The sequence below is a fragment of the Oryzias melastigma genome, unplaced genomic scaffold, assembly GCF_002922805.2.
Source record: "Oryzias melastigma strain HK-1 unplaced genomic scaffold, ASM292280v2 sc00317, whole genome shotgun sequence".
Classification (NCBI taxonomy): domain Eukaryota; kingdom Metazoa; phylum Chordata; class Actinopteri; order Beloniformes; family Adrianichthyidae; genus Oryzias; species Oryzias melastigma.
Window position 1 is genome coordinate 129,927 of NW_023416923.1, and position 16,460 is coordinate 146,386.

A 16,460-nucleotide genomic window follows, 5' to 3' on the forward strand; every position below is an offset into this window, starting at 1 on the left:
CGCTACACCGGTCAGAGAAGGTGACGCCCTGTCGGCCTCCATCGCCGTCCGCAGACCTTGGAGCTCCCCAATCAGGATCTCTTCTCTGCTCCTCTGGGCACAGATGAACTCCCGCAGTAGTGTGACCATCTCCTGCTCTGAAGAAGCAGCCCGTGGTGGCTGGAAGGAAGGACCCTCATCACCATCGTCAGTCGTCCAGTCTTTACCCTCCACATCAGGTTCAGGTTCAACTGGCTCTGGCACCAATTTGGCAGTCTTGCTCCTTGTCTTCTGGGTCGTCATCCCACTTCTGACACCAAATGTCACACTCTGGTCCAGAGTGCGACCGGCAGGTCCAAGGCAAAGGCAACAGACATACACTTTGTGTCTATGAAAAATACTTTTGTGTTTATTTAACAGCAGGCAACAGCCTCACTGAAGCCAACATTAGACACACACCACCTCCAAACACAGTGAACATGGCAATTTATAATACATGGCCCCTCCCCTGGACCAGGTTGTTCCACTTTGGGCTTAATGACTGACTTTTGGTCAGGCACTACAAAAGCCTGCCAAAAGCAGAGCTCGGGTCCTTTGACCAGGAAATACAACTGAAAGGTAAGCAAACATAAGTCAGCAACAGAAAAAAAAAACCAACATAATACAATTTAACATAATACATCCAAACAAAACACCCAAAATAATAAAGGAATTGAAACCTGTGTGCATGTGTGTTTGTAGTGTTATCAGGGATCTTGCTTAGATGTTTTGCAGTAGAGTGTGTGCACCCACCCAACTGGCATTAGCTTGGTCCCTGAATGTATGTTGTGCATGTGTGAGTTCCTGTGTGGAGTTTCAGATGGGTGAAACTGCCACACTCTGACATGAACTATGTACAAAATCATAGCTCAAGTTAGAAAACATAAAATCAACACTTTGAGCATTCACTTTTAACAAAAGAAACATCACACATAGCTTAACAAACAGTAGATGATCTGTTATGAATCGGAGTTTAGTAACAGAATTAAGTCATTTTAGGACACTTCAACGTGAAATAAAACCATCCACAGGTTGCACGAAAAGAGACCAGACACAGATTGTAAATGTCCAAACAACTAATTACTATTCATTGATTGATGCTTTACATTAAGCAAAGTTCTTGATACAGAAATGTGTCCTCGTCTTTGAGGTTTTTCATTAGGAGGGAACTTAATCCCTTTTTGGTCACAATGTCAAACAGCTGTCTGGCTTTTTTTGATCTTTGGTTTGCAGCTCTAATGTACTCCTCCTCTTCTGAAGTGATGGCGCCACACTGATGCAGTGTAAAGAGCAGGCTGTCCAAAGTGGCTTCTGACACTCTTTCAACGAACCCAGGTCCGATCTGCTTGAACTTCTCTGTGCTGAATGAGCGGTCCTTCTGTTCATGTTCCGTCATCTCTGTGAAAACACAAAAAAGGTCAAACTGTTTTTATCCCATAGGGAGGGCAGGTATGGAAAGATGCTGGACACAAAGAGTGGTAGTGGATATTATAATTTTAAAGTATTTATTTCTAGAGATCAATCAAAATGTGTGAACGAACAAAAGAAGAATCTAAACCAAATCAATATTTGGCATTTCCATGTTTTGCCTTCCAAACATCTTGGAGAACTAACCACAGATCTTCTGTGGACGATGGCTTTCACACATCATTTTGTCTCATCATTGAATCCTAGAATAAGATTAGGGCTCTATGGAGGCCACTCCATCACATCTGGAACTCCCTGTTCTTCTTTACGCTGACAATCTTTGTATGTTTTACACCTCCTTCATCATGTTGCATGATGGGTACGTATCTTCCTGTATTTCTCAGTAACGAGAACACAATAATCCTGACCAAATCTCCATTTTCAGAAATACAAACAATCAAGGAACCTCCACCATGTCTCACTGTGTCCTGCAGACACTTATCACTGTTCAGGCCTCCAGCCCTTTGATGAACCAAGTTTTTCACATGTGGACTCATCAGTCCAGAGCAGCTGCTGTCATACTTCTGCACCTGCGTTCATGTGCTTTCCTGCAGACTGGAGTCTCTTGGTCTTGTTTCCATGTCAAGGATGAGGTTTTTTGTTGCAGCTCTTCCATGGAGACAGTAGATGAATGAACTCGGGTCCCGGTGATCCCAGTCCCCTCAAGATGAGCTTTCAGATTTTTTATCTGCTGAACTTAGTTTCTTTACCAATTGGACCGTGTCAAGTATCGGTATCAGTATGTGTCCGGTACAGATCCGCATCTAGTACCAAGTTAAGGTCAAGGTAGCGGTGCAGTCAACGTTTTGGTAATGGACCGGTACCAGTTTGTGGCCAGGAGATTGGGGAGCCTTGATTTAATTGGAACAGCAAGCACGTCAAAATACACTGAGTTGGGGATACCTAAAACACATTTTGATGCGGATGGGTCCTTAATCTTGTGTCAAAATGTGACGACTTGGGATGACATTATGTTGCTTTGTCACTTTCCATGGGGTGTCAGCTTCCAGGCCCAGAGGGCTGGCATTCCTGCTGGTCTTTCAGAAACCCAAATCTTCTGTTCTTCCAACAAGAAGCTACAGTAGCAGGTTATTTGCTAAACATGTAGGTCCCTGATCCTAAAGGCTTGAACTTTGACCCCCTGTGCTTTATTTTGACATTTCAAGATGACATCAGCAGCAGCCCAACTATTCCACTATGGTGGAAATGGGTTGAACAGACTGAGACAGGTATTTTATTTCTTGATCTGATAAATGAGCAAATCTTCCCATCATTGTGTTTGTGGACTCTCTTCAATGTCATCCAGTGATCCAAATCAACAATTGGCTCCTGCTTTGGATCTCATTAGAGGGAGGGAGTGCAAAAATACTTTAAGCTGCTCTGATTGGCTCAAAAATATCAACTGGACTTGATGCCCAATGTTGATTGGGTTTCAAAAAACTACAACCTTGGCCCTTTGACATTTCTGGAAGTTATTACATTTTTTAAGAGAAGAAAAGATCCAGGATAAACTGGATTGACTGAATTAATTCAATGTTTTCTTAAAACACCTAAGCCTTCTTTTACATTAAATCTAAGTGAACTGCCATCTTCAGATAAAGTCCTAGTGTTGGATCACATGTTACAAAAAATAAAGTTTTATCATCTTTACCTGACTGGTGGAGTGTGTACATCCACATGACCTGATCTTCTTGATCCTTGATGAAAATAGTCACTTCCTCTGTTCTCAATGGCAAACGCATAGAGAACAATGGATGGTAGTTCGGTCCATAGTTTGCTGATACTTCAGCTTTCTAAAAATAAAAAAGAATTACTAAACATTTTGTTTAGTTGTTTTTGTAATGCTGAAATGTCCCAACAGAGTGAAAGGGAGGTACTAACTGAAGGTTGTATTTTAAAGTCTCCAGGGTCACTGTGACAGCTGTAAGTCTGGTCTTTGTAGAAGATGCAGTGAGAGGGAACCTTGATAAACTTCGAATCACTGTGGAACTCCTTAACCTAAAGTGTAGAGAATTGTGTTAGTTTTCAGCAGCCTGTAATGCAAAGCGGATAAAAATCTGACAATATTTTGCTCTTTTTTAATGTTGTACTGTACTATACTCTAGAATTTCAATGCAATGGGAAAAGCATAAGGACAAAATCCTGTGATTTACCGGAACTTACTGTAAACAACCTAGCATTTTGGGAAAATTAAAAATCATTTAAATCATTTATTTAAAAATCAACATCTCAAGAACATTTTGGAAGCATTTCATTTGTTTCCCAGCCAGTTAATGTCAGTTTGGGAGCTACAAACTCTATTTTGTTAAGTTATTTTTTTATTCTGGAAATAGCAGAAATAGATTATAGGAGTTCAAGTTTGAATGGTATGGTGTTTGTTGCACCATAAGTTAGTAGGGCATGTCCAAGAATCACACTGCTATGAAGTTAAATGAAAATGTAGAAGACCAGGATCAGAAGGCATATATATTGTTGTCACAAATGACTGACTAAAACGTCTACTACTGCAGCCCAGTCTCAGTAAAATGCGTACATATGCCACGATTTGGGAAATACCGTGTATAATATACGCCAAAACCGGTTTTTGCGTGCATATAATACGCGCGGTCCTAAACGTGTTAAAGTCTGTTTTCCAGGTTTGACACGCCCCCTGGTGGAGGCGTGAGCATCACAGACAGCCCCACAAACGATCAATTTGCTTTTCTAACCCTAACCATAACCGTAATCCTAACCTTAACCAGGAACGACGTCATTTTGAAAAGAGCCGGAGGATTTCTGACCACGTGATCAAAACGAAGCGTAAAAAGTTGTGTATATTGTACGCCGGCGCAACCTATTCTCAATCATTGCGTATCATATGCACGCAAAAAGCGTGTTTGGCGTATATTATACACGGTATTTCAGAGTGCAAAGTTGTGGCATATGTACGCATTTTACTGCGACCGTGTTGACTACTGAAAAAGCTTCTTGAGATCCAGCCTTAATCTAACAGTATATCTAACATTGTAATGCCATGTCTCTGCCCATTGACATAATCAAAGTGAAGACTTTTGATGACCCTTTTCACAGTGACGTCAAACAAAATGGTGACAGGGACATGAGCGTCATTCAAAAACTAAAGTTAATGGATTTAGAAAAGGTAACCTTACCAATTTCCACAGAAAAATGTACAACATTTATTTTATGAAAGTCCTGTTGAACTGTATTTTAATTTCCTGTTTTAGATTGTTCACAAATCTAGATACAAATTTAATATTGGTGGTTTATTTCAGATGCATCAATAGTTAATAGAAAGAAATAAAATAGACTTGACAAAATAGAAAGACATTACTTCACGTAGAGGAATGGTGCTTGGCAGCATAACCACATGGATGGAGAAAAAGTTGTTGGTGCAATCCTGGAACAGCAGAACTTGGCCGTTGGTCTTTGTTGTTAAATTTCGAATTAAGTTGCTGACAATGCCAAAGAGGGAGAGGTGCGGGACGTTCACGACCACATGAGATTCTGTGACCATCACAGGCTGAAGGCGGCTTGTTCCAAAGTCAGTGATGTGGAGGACAGACAGACTGTCAGAGACTGCATCAGTGAAGACATAGAAACCGAGGTTTGTGTAAAAGGACTCGATTATTCGGGTAGAAAATGTTTTCTATTGAAGTAAAGCTCTTACGAGGTTCAGGTTCACAGTGTGGGAGCTGCAGCTGGCTGACAGAGCCTTGAGGACTCTTTATGCTGAAGAGCGGCCCTCTAGCCTCCAGGTGCAATGACTCCAGCAGGTCTGGGTCCCAAATAAAAGTCCTGTATTCCACCTCGCCGCTGTGTGTGATGTCGAACATCAGGCCAGTCAGAGAACACTGGAACAAACCTGAACCGGAAAACTTGAACCTACAGCAGAAATAAGGATTTGATGAGGTTTTTGTCCTGAAATGCTTTAATTTCTATAGATGGAGCTGCTGTTTTCCAGTCTCACCTGTATGAAACTCCATTTCTGTCCAAGTTCACCACAGGTGTGAAGAAGGAACTAGTCTGGAAACACTGACAGCTTCTAAGTTATACCTGCCAGAATGTAATTACAAGAAAACAACTGCAAGAACTCACAGTTTTTCACTAGCTGTGATAAAGTAGTAGACAACAAAATTCAAAAAGTTTGGTGGAAAGTGCAAGGAACTATTGTTCCTTGCACTTTCCTTGATGCTTTTTTTTAACATTTCTGGTTCTGATGGTTCTCCTTGTTATTCTATCCTCTGGGCTTCATTCTCAAAAACAGAATTTCTATTCATTTATGATGATGATGGTGCTGCATTTTTACCACATAAAAAAGTTAGTCAGTCACTTTATTTCTGTCTTGCTTACAAGATATGAAGACTGGACAGCTCTGAAGTTTTTAAGATAGAGCAAAAAAAAAAGGACAGTGATTTTAAAATGATCTCAGCCTGCAAAATTCAGCATTTTTTCTTTGAGGATTCTACGACAGATTGGCAGTTTGTCCAGGGTGAACCCTGCCTTCGTCCTTCAGTAGCTGGATTAGGCTCCAGCACCCCCAATACTCCAAAAGGGACAAAGTGGCCAAAAAGATGAATGAATGAATTAACCAAACCCTAAATCAACTTTTTTTTGCTTTTGACCTCTATAAATGAGGCTTTAAAAGTGCTGTATGTCGGTCATCGCCAATTTTTTGATAAAATAAAATTGTTTGATTCTTGAAAATATAGTCAATAACCGTCTGTGTGTTGCCCCCTAAAAGTTGAATTAAGGTATTACAGTTGAGTTTTGTGATTGGTCAAATCATGTAAGTTTCAGAAGTCCCACATCATGATCTGGGGCCCGTTTCAAGAAGGAGGTTCGGTTGAAACTCTGAGTCCGTGAACTACAAATTCAGGTAAACTCTGCATTTTTGGTTTCAGAAACTGATTTAACTTAAACCTGTGAAAGTGGGCAAAACCAAGCCTGTTTCGAGAAGTGGGTTAAGCTGGACTCAGAATCAATCACTATGGTACCTATAATAAATAACTGTGACTTGTACTCCAAAAAATACAGTATTGTGATAATTATATCAATATTTCCTATGAGTCTGTTGTTACCCCAACAACTTTCATCAACTGTTTAAGCATTGACTGTTTTAATTTACTGCTAACATGAAGCTTTTACATGACAGAGATAAGAATGTTAGGTAAAAGTTACAAAAATATCTCTAAATTTGTCTCTAAAATCTCTCTTTGCTCTAGTCTGCATAAGGAAGTAGGAAACGTAGAACAGCCAGTTGAAATTTGGAGAAGACGACATCGATAAGCCTAAAACTCCACGGCTGTGACTGCTTCAGACTTTACCTGGCTTTGACTGATTTTTTCCTTCTTCTCAGACAGTCGAGGTGATTCAACCCTGTAAAAGATAAGCTGTAGTGTCATCAAGATGAGGCATACATGCCTTCCACTAAAGTAAGCTAAACTAGAACAATATTTTTGTGATTAACTGCAATTAATTGCAAAACTAACCTGAATTTTAAATTATTTGATTGGCAAACTTTCATTTGAAAAACAGCTTGTGTTGAAAAAAAAAAGAAAAAAAAAAAACAAGGAAAATCCTGTTTGCTCCAGTGTCCAAACTGGAGTCGATACTTAAAAATTATTTCCTGACAAACAAAATGGTAAGATTGAAAAGTTTCTTTTTTGTTTTTTTAGTGATTCAAAAGCCAAAACAGCTCTCTTCTTGTATTATAAAATGAAGTTGAATGAATAGGTAATTTGACATGACAAAACACCAGTTTCACAAGTTTACCATTTGACAAATTAGGAATCCTGAATCAGGAACTCAGTCTTTAATCAGAGCTTCATTGAGAAAGGCAACACATCTGGAAGCAACTGGACTGACTCCAACCCTCTACTGACCTCAGAGTCTGCAGTTTGCAGTTTGGACTCTCCACCAGATCCTGGAGCTGCTGAACATCAGAAGGATGAAGGTCGTTGTTTTTCAGGTCCAGTTCTGTCAGGTGGGATGGGTTGGACTTGAGAGCTGAGACCAGAGCAGCACAGGTGATCTTTGACAATCTGCACAACTCCAACCTGAATCCAGATCAAAGGGTTGAGTTAAAAGACAAAGTTCATGTTTCTAATCCTTTAAAACCTCCAACATAGGGTCCCACATCAAAGAGTGAGTGATCCTGTTTCAGATTCTGTGCAGGAGTTCTGCAAAGAATTAAGAGAATGACAGAATGTGTGTAAATACTGAAGATGTTTCCAGAAAGATCTGCATCATTTTGGAAGAGAGTCTTGTGTGAGTGAGCTGAATCAACAGAGTGCATGGATGACAAGAAGAGGACATACAGATTCAGGTTGGATGGACTGGTGCTGTGAGAAGCAGCTGCTCTGCTCTCTGTCATGGTGCAGCATCTCTCTGAACACATGTGACTGACCTGAACTTGAAGCAGACCTTTCTACAACAGCTTCCTCTTAGCTGTGCTTCTTGCAGCAAGAACCTTCTCATGGCTGACTGACACTGCCTGTGACTGCAGGTTGGATTTTGAGGAGCAGGAAGAGAACAAGGGTCTGTTAATTTTCTGGATAGAATCTGAGCTGGGCTGTGTTCTGGATAGAAGCTCTTCCATTTAAGATCATTGACTAAATTCTTCTTGTTTAGTGCTGCTCATGTCTTGAAGGCTTCTCATGACCCACCCCAAACTTGTTCATTTGTCGACCTTTGATGTGCTGCAGTTTTTCAGCAGTGAAATGACACATGCTCAGAAAATCTTCAATTTAACCAAATCAAAATCAAACAAGTTAAAGATCTGTTGCTCTGCAGAAGCATTGAGTAAAAAAGCCCCACAAAACCAAGAAGGACACCAGCGTGGCGGAAGCTTGGGTTCTTCTTATCCTTCACAAAGGGTTAGCTTACAAACCTCAGAGTCTGCAGTCTGCAGTCTGGACTCTCCAGAAAACCACACAGATGAAGAACTCCTGAATCCTGCAGGTCATTCTCACTCAGGTCCAATTCTGTCAGATTGCACGGGTTGAACTTCAGAGATGAGACTAGAGCTTCACAGCTGAACTTTGTCAAACTGCAGTGCATCAACCTGAAAGCAGACAGAAAAGTGTGTGTGAAATGGAACAGATGTGCTCAGGTGTTCAATGTACAGCACAGCATCTCTATGTATGAATGTGTCTGATAACAAGTCAGACTGCAGAGTTCTGCTGTCAGTACTGACTGTAAAGGCCTGTTTATACTTCAAAACGATCGGTCATCACATCAGTCTCATCCACAATCACGCGGTCTAGTTCAGACTAATGCTGGTTGGTTCTGCTTTCAACTGTCCACAAAACCTGCGATGAACTTATGAGTGGTGTTTCTACTTTTCAAGCGATGTGATCACCTCCAACGACTACTTTAACATTGAGAACATCTTCCTTACACTCTTGCAACGCCTGTGAATGCAATGATCTTGAAACAGCCCTCCATGTCATGATTATCTCTAGCATGGTAAACATGGCACGAGACATTAAGTTGGCAGCCTGACTGTTAACTGGAACATCTAGACAAGCACACATCAGCCTGGCTCCCTGTTAATTTTAGAATTCAGTTTAAACGTTTACTGACAAGGTTTTGTCTGGATGTGGACTTCATCTTAACTCTTGTGTTACTTACTGTTCGGTTTGAAAAGAGTCCTCCAAAATGTTTGACATTTTAGTGGCAAAAAAAGATATTTTGGAGAAATAAAAATAAAACAAATCAATGTTATGTTGTGAAGGATAAGCAGGAAGTAAGAAAAGAGCCACAAAACAAGAGGGACACCAGCGTGGGGCAAACATTCCCACTTCATAGTTTTCTTCTCATCCCTCTGAGAGTTCACCTTGTTCACTGACCTCAGAGTCTGCAGTCTGCAGTGTTGTCTTTTCAGAAAACTACACAGATAAAGAAATCCTGCACCCTGCAGCTTGTTCCAGCTCAGGTCCAGTTCTGTCAGGTTGGACGGGTTGGACTTCAGAGCTGAGACCAGAGTTTCACAGCTGATCCCTGATAAACTGCATAACTCAAATCTGAAATCAGACAGAAAAGTGTGTTCAGGGATAGTGATGGGAGCTGGGCTTGGGGTCAGAGAAGCTTTCAGCCCAGAACTGAGCAAGAAACACGTCAGAGTCGGCAAACAGTTGAGAAGTTTGTGTCTGAAAGATCCAGTGACTTTAAAGTAGATCATTGTCAAGCTGCTCAAAGTCACAACATGAGAGTTTTCTGCTGAAAAAGGAAAATGTGAACTGGAAGAACAAGTATTTCAGTAAAAAAGCTTCTTTTGTCTGCAGGAATCAGTCTGAAACTATGGCTGCTCTGTGTTATATTTAAGGGATAATCAACGTAGAGTTGTTTACTATCAGAATTTAATGGACGACACAGAGACGTGAAATTATTAGACATGAAAAGATTATTGTTTCTTGAACTCCATTACTTTCTAATTGTGGACATCTCTTAGGGTATTAATCTGCTTATACCTGTACAAACGTCTTAACTGATTGTTTTTAGCATTTACAGATTGTTTTTGCGACATTTACAGAGTACAGATGATCCCTGTGACATGCAAACATAAATGCTCTTGGGGTTTACTTGTGTGGGTCACTTAAAAATTTGTGATTTTTAGTATCTGGATGAGTGTTGTATTCAGCGCTCTCCTTGCATATTGAAAAGATGTCTCAGTCAGCTCTGGCTTTCTCAAGGTCCAACTCAGGTATACAAGGATGTTGGGAGCTAGTATCTTTCCAACTCTTTCTATGATTTATCAATATCATCTCAAAACCCCATTCTTGAACACAGTGCTGCTTGAGGTCTTGACATATCTTAACTCTCGGTTCTAAAAATCCTCAAATTGGCAATGCTTTTTTTCTCCTCCTACTTAGTGGACTTGAAAGATGCATAAAAAATTGCAAAATGCCATTGAGAGTTGTGCCAGTGTATTTCTTATCATTGATGGCATAGATTCTTTGAGTCAGGAAATGTTTTAATTGCCCATTTCGTGGTTTTCCTCATTCTTAACTAGTCACCCGTCTCCCCCATGTCTCTTACTTTTTCTTTCTTTCTTGCTCTTTTACTGAATCCTAGTCTTTAAAAATGCCTAAATTCACCAAAGTAATGCAAAAACTATAAAATTATTCATATCTTGTTTTGCTGTTGTATAAATGGTAAAATAATGTGGGATTACATGTGTGAACCTTTATCCCGACTTTCAGTGCAATAATATAGAACATTAATGCTTAATAAAATAATAATAATAAAATGATAATAAAATAAAATGATCTGGAGGGCTGAATACAATTACCTAGAGAGCCGGATCCAGCACCCAGGCCTCGACTTCAACACATGTCCTGTAGACTAGATATTTTCTAGTGATAGGTTCTTCTCATCGTTCAAAGACTTCAGCTTATTTACTGACCTCAGAGTCTGCAGTCTACAGTGTGGACTCTCCAGAAAACCACACAGATGACGAAATCCGGAATCCTGCAAGTTGTTCACACTCATGTCTAATTTTGTCAGAGTGGACGGGTTGTTCTTCAGAGCTGTACCCAGAGCTTTGCAGCTTTTCTCTGTCAAACTGCAGTTTACCAACCTGAAAGCAGATAAAGAGTTTATTCAGGAGCAGTGATGGTGGTTTGGGGTTAGAGAGGTTTTCACCACCATAACTTAGCTGCAAACTCCTCCAGGTCAGAACATGTGTTCCATGCAATCCAGCCATTATTAAAGGAACAAATTAATACAAGAGCGATTAGAAACTGAAAGAAATGTTCAATTTACTATGAACTCAGAAATTTTATTTTATCAATAATTGCTGATTTCATGTGTATTTAAAATAACCAGGGGCCTCAAAAGTAGCTGATATCCTGCAGGAACAGGGGAGCAGGGACCGCTGAGCGCAGAGTGGGAACCAGGGACCGCAGGGTACGGAACAAAGTACCGCAATTGGCACCAATTAGGACCCGAAACCAGAGCCGTTTTGGCACCGGAATCGCATAAAACCCAATTGGTGCCCAGTCCTACAGATAAGTAACTTTCCTCCTTAGCTCCTGCGGCGGAGCTCAGTCGCTCCATATCCCAAAAGACAGAGAGATGCTGCTGGGGTTGCCAGCTCCAGTCTCATCGAAACATTAAAAAAAGGAAGAGAAGTCCTAATGTCACCCCCACCCCCCCCCAGCCCCTCAGATTAATACAAAACAGAGAGCCTTCAAGCTCAAACACAGAGACACACAAAAGTTGCAGAAGGGGCTGTCATACAGACACAGCCCCCTGTACCGGGAAAATATTTGAATAATAATCATAACCAAACCTGGAGACATGATTACATTTTTTTTGTAGAGCTTTTCACAATAAAAAAAGCTCATTCCTCGACATCGTATGTGTCTTCCATTCATTCTACGTGAGATATTCACAGACAGAGCTGGTAGTATCGTGGGAAAAGGGTGGGTTCAAGGCACTTTCCTAAGCCAGCGCAGCCAGAAAATAGGTACTGCACTGGCTGCAAGAGGACTACAAAACAATGCATTGTGGGAAACGAAAAGACAATAATACCATTCCCTCTTTATTCTTCCTGTGACCATACAGCCCCAGGATTGATGTAAATTACATGCAAAGCTTATTCACTCTAGCCTAGAAGTGAGTATGTGTCTATTTGAACAACAGGACTGAGAGCCTGAAACTGATGGTAAGGTTACATGAAGTGAAAAGCTTAAAGGAAATAATTGAATGACAGCTTACCTGAGACTCTCCAATTTACATTTTGGACTCTCCAGTCCAATAGACAGAATCTCCACTCCTGAATCCTGCAGCTTGTTGAAACTCAGGTCCAAATCTCTGAGTTTGGAAGATGGAGAGCTGAGAACTGTGGACAGAGGTGGATAGCTTCTCTCTGACAGATTACAGCGGCTAAGTCTGAAGAAAACAAAGTCATACAGCAGTTATTGAAAGATTTGTTTTTCTCTCAAATTCATTTGTTCATTGAAGGGGATTTTCATGAGAGTTCTTACACAGCTTTGTAAGAGGCTTTGATCACTGGCAGCAGCCTCAAAAGAGCCTCCTCTGAAGCAGAGTATTTCTGCAGGTCAAACTCTTCCAGATCTTCTTCTGATGACAGTAAGATGAAGACCAGAGCAGACCACTGAGCAGGAGACAGTTTATCTGTAGCAAGACGTCCTGACTTCAGAAACTGTTGGATCTCCTCCACTAAAGAACCATCATTCAGTTCATTCAGACAGTGGAACAGGTTGATGCTTTTCTCTGCAGACAAGTCCTTACTGATCTTCTCCTTGATGAACTGGACTGTTTTCTGATTGATCTGTGAGCTACTTTCTGTTTGAGTCAGCAAGCCGTGTAAGAGATTCTGATTGGTCTGCAGTGAAAGACCCAGGAGGAAGCGGAGGAACAAGTCCAGGTGTCCATTTGGACTCTGTAAGGCCGTATTCACAGCACTCTGGTAGAACTGGACTGGACTGCTCAGCTCAGGTTTAGAGATATTTGATTGTTCTTCCTCCATGAGGTTGAGTCCAGAGGTGATGAAGGTCAGGTGGACATGAAGAGCAGCCAGAAACTCCTGAACACTCAGATGGATGAAGCAGAAGACCTTGTCCTGGTACAGGCCTCTCTCCTCTCTAAAGATCTGTGTGAACACTCCTGAGTACACTGAGGCTGCTCTGATATCGATGCCACACTCTGTCAGGTCGGATTCATAGAAGATCAGGTTTCCTTTCTGCAGCTGCTCAAAAGCCAGTTTTCCCAGAGACTCCATCATCTTCCTGCTCTCTGGACTCCAATGAGGATCTGTCTCAGCTCCTCCGTCATACTTGACCGTCTTGACTTTGGCCTGAACCACCAGGAAGTGGATGTACATCTCAGTCAGGCTTTTGGGCAACTCTCCTCCCTCTCTGCTCTTCATCAGATCCTCCAGAACTGTAGCAGTGATCCAGCAGAAGACTGGGATGTGGCACATGATGTGGAGGCTTCGGGATCTCTTGATGTGGGAGATGATCCTGCTGGCATGCTCTTCATCTCTGAATCTCTTCCTGAAGTACTCCTCCTTCTGTGGATCATTGAACCCTCTGACCTCTGTCACCATGTCAACATATCCAGGAGGGATCTGATTGGCTGCTGCAGGTCGTGTGGTTATCCAGAGGCGAGCAGAGGGAAGCAGGTTCCCCCTGATGAGGTTTGTCAGCAGATCACTCACTGAGGTGGACTTTATAGGGTCATTTAGGATCCGAGTCTTGTGGAAGTCCAGAGGAAGTCGACACTCATCCAGACCATCAAAGATGAAGATGACCTGGAAGTCTTCAAAGCTGCAGATTCCTGCTTCTTTGGTTTCAGGGAAGAAGTGATGAACAAGTTCCACCAAGCTGAACTTCTCCTCTTTCAGCATATTCAGCTCTCTGAAAGTGAATGGAAATATGAAGTGGATGTTCTGGTTGGCTTTGCCTTCAGCCCAGTCCAGAGTGAACTTCTGTGTTAAGACTGTTTTCCCGATGCCAGCCACTCCCTTTGTCATCACGGTTCTGATTGGTTCTTGTCTTCCAGCTGGGAGTTGAAAGAGCTCTTCTTGTCTGATGCTGGTTTCTGCTCTGTCTGCTTTCCTGGATGCTGCTTCAATCTGTCTGACCTCATGTTCTTCATTCAGCTCCCCAGTTCCTCCCTCTGTGATGTAGAGCTCTGTGTAGATCTCATTCAGAAGGGTTGGGTTTCCTGCTTTAGTGATTCCCTCAAACACACACTGGAACTTCTTCTTCAGACCAGATTGGACTTTATGTCGACAAACTGAAGCAGGAGATCCTGAATGAAGACAACAAACAGAGTACATAAACTTTCTGCAGCCTGAATGATGAGAGTTTGAATCCATGTGGTTCCATGTGTTGAGACATCAGTAAATCTTCATTTATCAGCAGCTGAAACCTTCAGAGAAATCCTCTTACTGCTCTGCAGTCGATCAGCCAGCTCCTCCTGCTTCATTCTCCTCAGGAAGTTCTCTGTGATCTTCATCAGTGACTCTCTGCTGCTCCTCTGCTCTTCATCTTCATCCTCCTCCTCATCCTCCCTCTGACTCAGAAGCTTCTGGATCTTCTTCAGCTCCTTCTTCACAAAAGTGACAATGTTGTCCTCCAGCAGCTGCAACAGAATTCTAGATGAATGAGCCAATCAGAGTGAAGTCATGGAGCCAAACATCAGCTCCATGTTGGACACACTGACAATCCACTGGTCTCCAAAGTGCAGCATGGAGATGACTCTGGACAGAATGATGGAAAAGCAGTTGTTGTTCATGTACAGACCAGAAAGATGGAATCCAGCTTTGTTTGATGCTGCTGGACAGACGGACCACTGGGAGTCTCTGAGCTCTGCTGGTCCACCCTGTGGAGAATCAGAACAATCAGATCTATTCAGACTATGATTTTTGATTTCAAAACAAACTAACCAGAATTCAAGCAATGTTTTCTTTTAGAATATAATTGGACTTATACTAATAGAAATGCATGCTTTATTGTCATCATACAGGAACATAACAAAATTAAAGGCGACAATCATGTTAAGGTGTAATGTAGCCATGAGGGGGCCTATGCCAGGGTCTCATTGTGCCGGTCCCAAGCCCGGATAAATACAGAGGGTTGTGTCAGGAAGGGCATCCGACGTAAAATCTTTGTCAAATCAAATATGCGAATCAGACCTACGAAATCCATACCGGATCGGTCGAGGCCCGGGTTAACAACGACCGCCATCGGTGCTGTTCACCGACAGGGTGCTGGTGGAAATTAGACTACTGTTGGTGGAAGAAGGAGAGGAGGAAGGCAGGTCCATAGGAAGAGAGAGAAGAGGAAAGTCACAAGCGTTGCTACTTTGAATGTTGGAACTATGACAGGAAAGGGTAGAGAGTTAGTTGACATGATGTAGAGGAGAAAGGTAGACATACTGTGTGTCCAGGAGACCAGGTGGAAAGGTAGCAAGGCTAAGATTAAGATTAAGATTAAGATTAAGAAAGATTAAGATTAAGAAAACCTTTATTTGTCCCACAATGGGGAAATGCAATGTGCAACAGCGCAGGTACAGAGATAGGTGAGAGGATAAAAATAAAATAAAATAAAATATACGTTATAAAGAGCTAAGACGATGAACATACAAAGAAGAGCTAGAAGCTTAGGAGCAGAGTTTAAGTTGTTCTATCATGGTGGAGATGGGAAGAGAAATGGAGTAGGAGTTATCCTAAAGGAGGAGTTTGTTAGGAGTGTTGTGGAGGTAAAACGAGTGTCAGATAGAGTGATGAGTCTGAAGATTTAAATGGAGGGTGTGATGTTCAAAGTTGTTAGTGGGTATGGCCTACAGGTAGGATGTGAGCTGGAAGAGAAGGAGAAGTTCTGGTTGGATCTTGATGAAGTGATGATGAGCATCCCTGGAAATGAGAGAGTTGTCATTGGTGCAGATTTCAATGGTCACGTTGGTGCAGGAAATCGAGGTGATGAGGAGGTGATGGGCAGGTTTGGTATCCAGGAGAGGAATGTAGAAGGACAGATGGTTGTGAATTTTGCAAAAAAAAGATGGAAATGGCGATAGTGAATACAATCTTTGAGAAGAGACAGGAACATAGAGTGACCTATAAGAGTGGAGGTAGAAGCACACAGATAGACTACATCTTGTGTAGACAGTGTAATCTGAAGGAGATCAATGACTGTAAAGTAGTGGTTGGTGAGAGTGTTTCCAGACAGCACAGGATGGTGGTGTGTAGAATGACTCTGGTGGTGAAGAAGATGAAGAAAGAGAGAGCAAAGGCAGAGAAGAGGACAAACTGGTGGAAGCTGAAAAAAGAAGATTGTTGCATGACTTTCAAGAAACAGTTGAAAGAGGCTCTGGGTTGTCAGGAGGTACTCCCAGATGACTGGATAACTACAGCTAATGTGATCAGGGAGTCAGGTAGGAGTGTACTTGGTGTGTCATCAGGAAAGAGAGTTGATAAGGAGACTTGGTGGTGGAATGAGGAG

General features: G+C 41.8%; 1 protein-coding gene across 1 annotated transcript; it reads right to left on the reverse strand.

The window, feature by feature from the left end:
• Positions 1-1,192: 1,192 nt before the first annotated feature.
• Positions 1,193-13,861, reverse strand: LOC112140474 (NACHT, LRR and PYD domains-containing protein 12; the record flags this gene model as incomplete). The annotated part of the gene is given in 13 exon segments (XM_036210943.1): positions 1,193-1,416; positions 3,137-3,278; positions 3,367-3,483; positions 4,817-5,061; positions 5,153-5,367; positions 5,453-5,508; positions 6,810-6,861; positions 7,368-7,541; positions 8,375-8,548; positions 9,336-9,509; positions 10,892-11,065; positions 12,208-12,381; positions 12,477-13,861. Coding segments are annotated over 13 exon segments (3,306 nt in total), but the record flags the coding sequence as incomplete, so codon positions are not given.
• Positions 13,862-16,460: the final 2,599 nt, after the last annotated feature.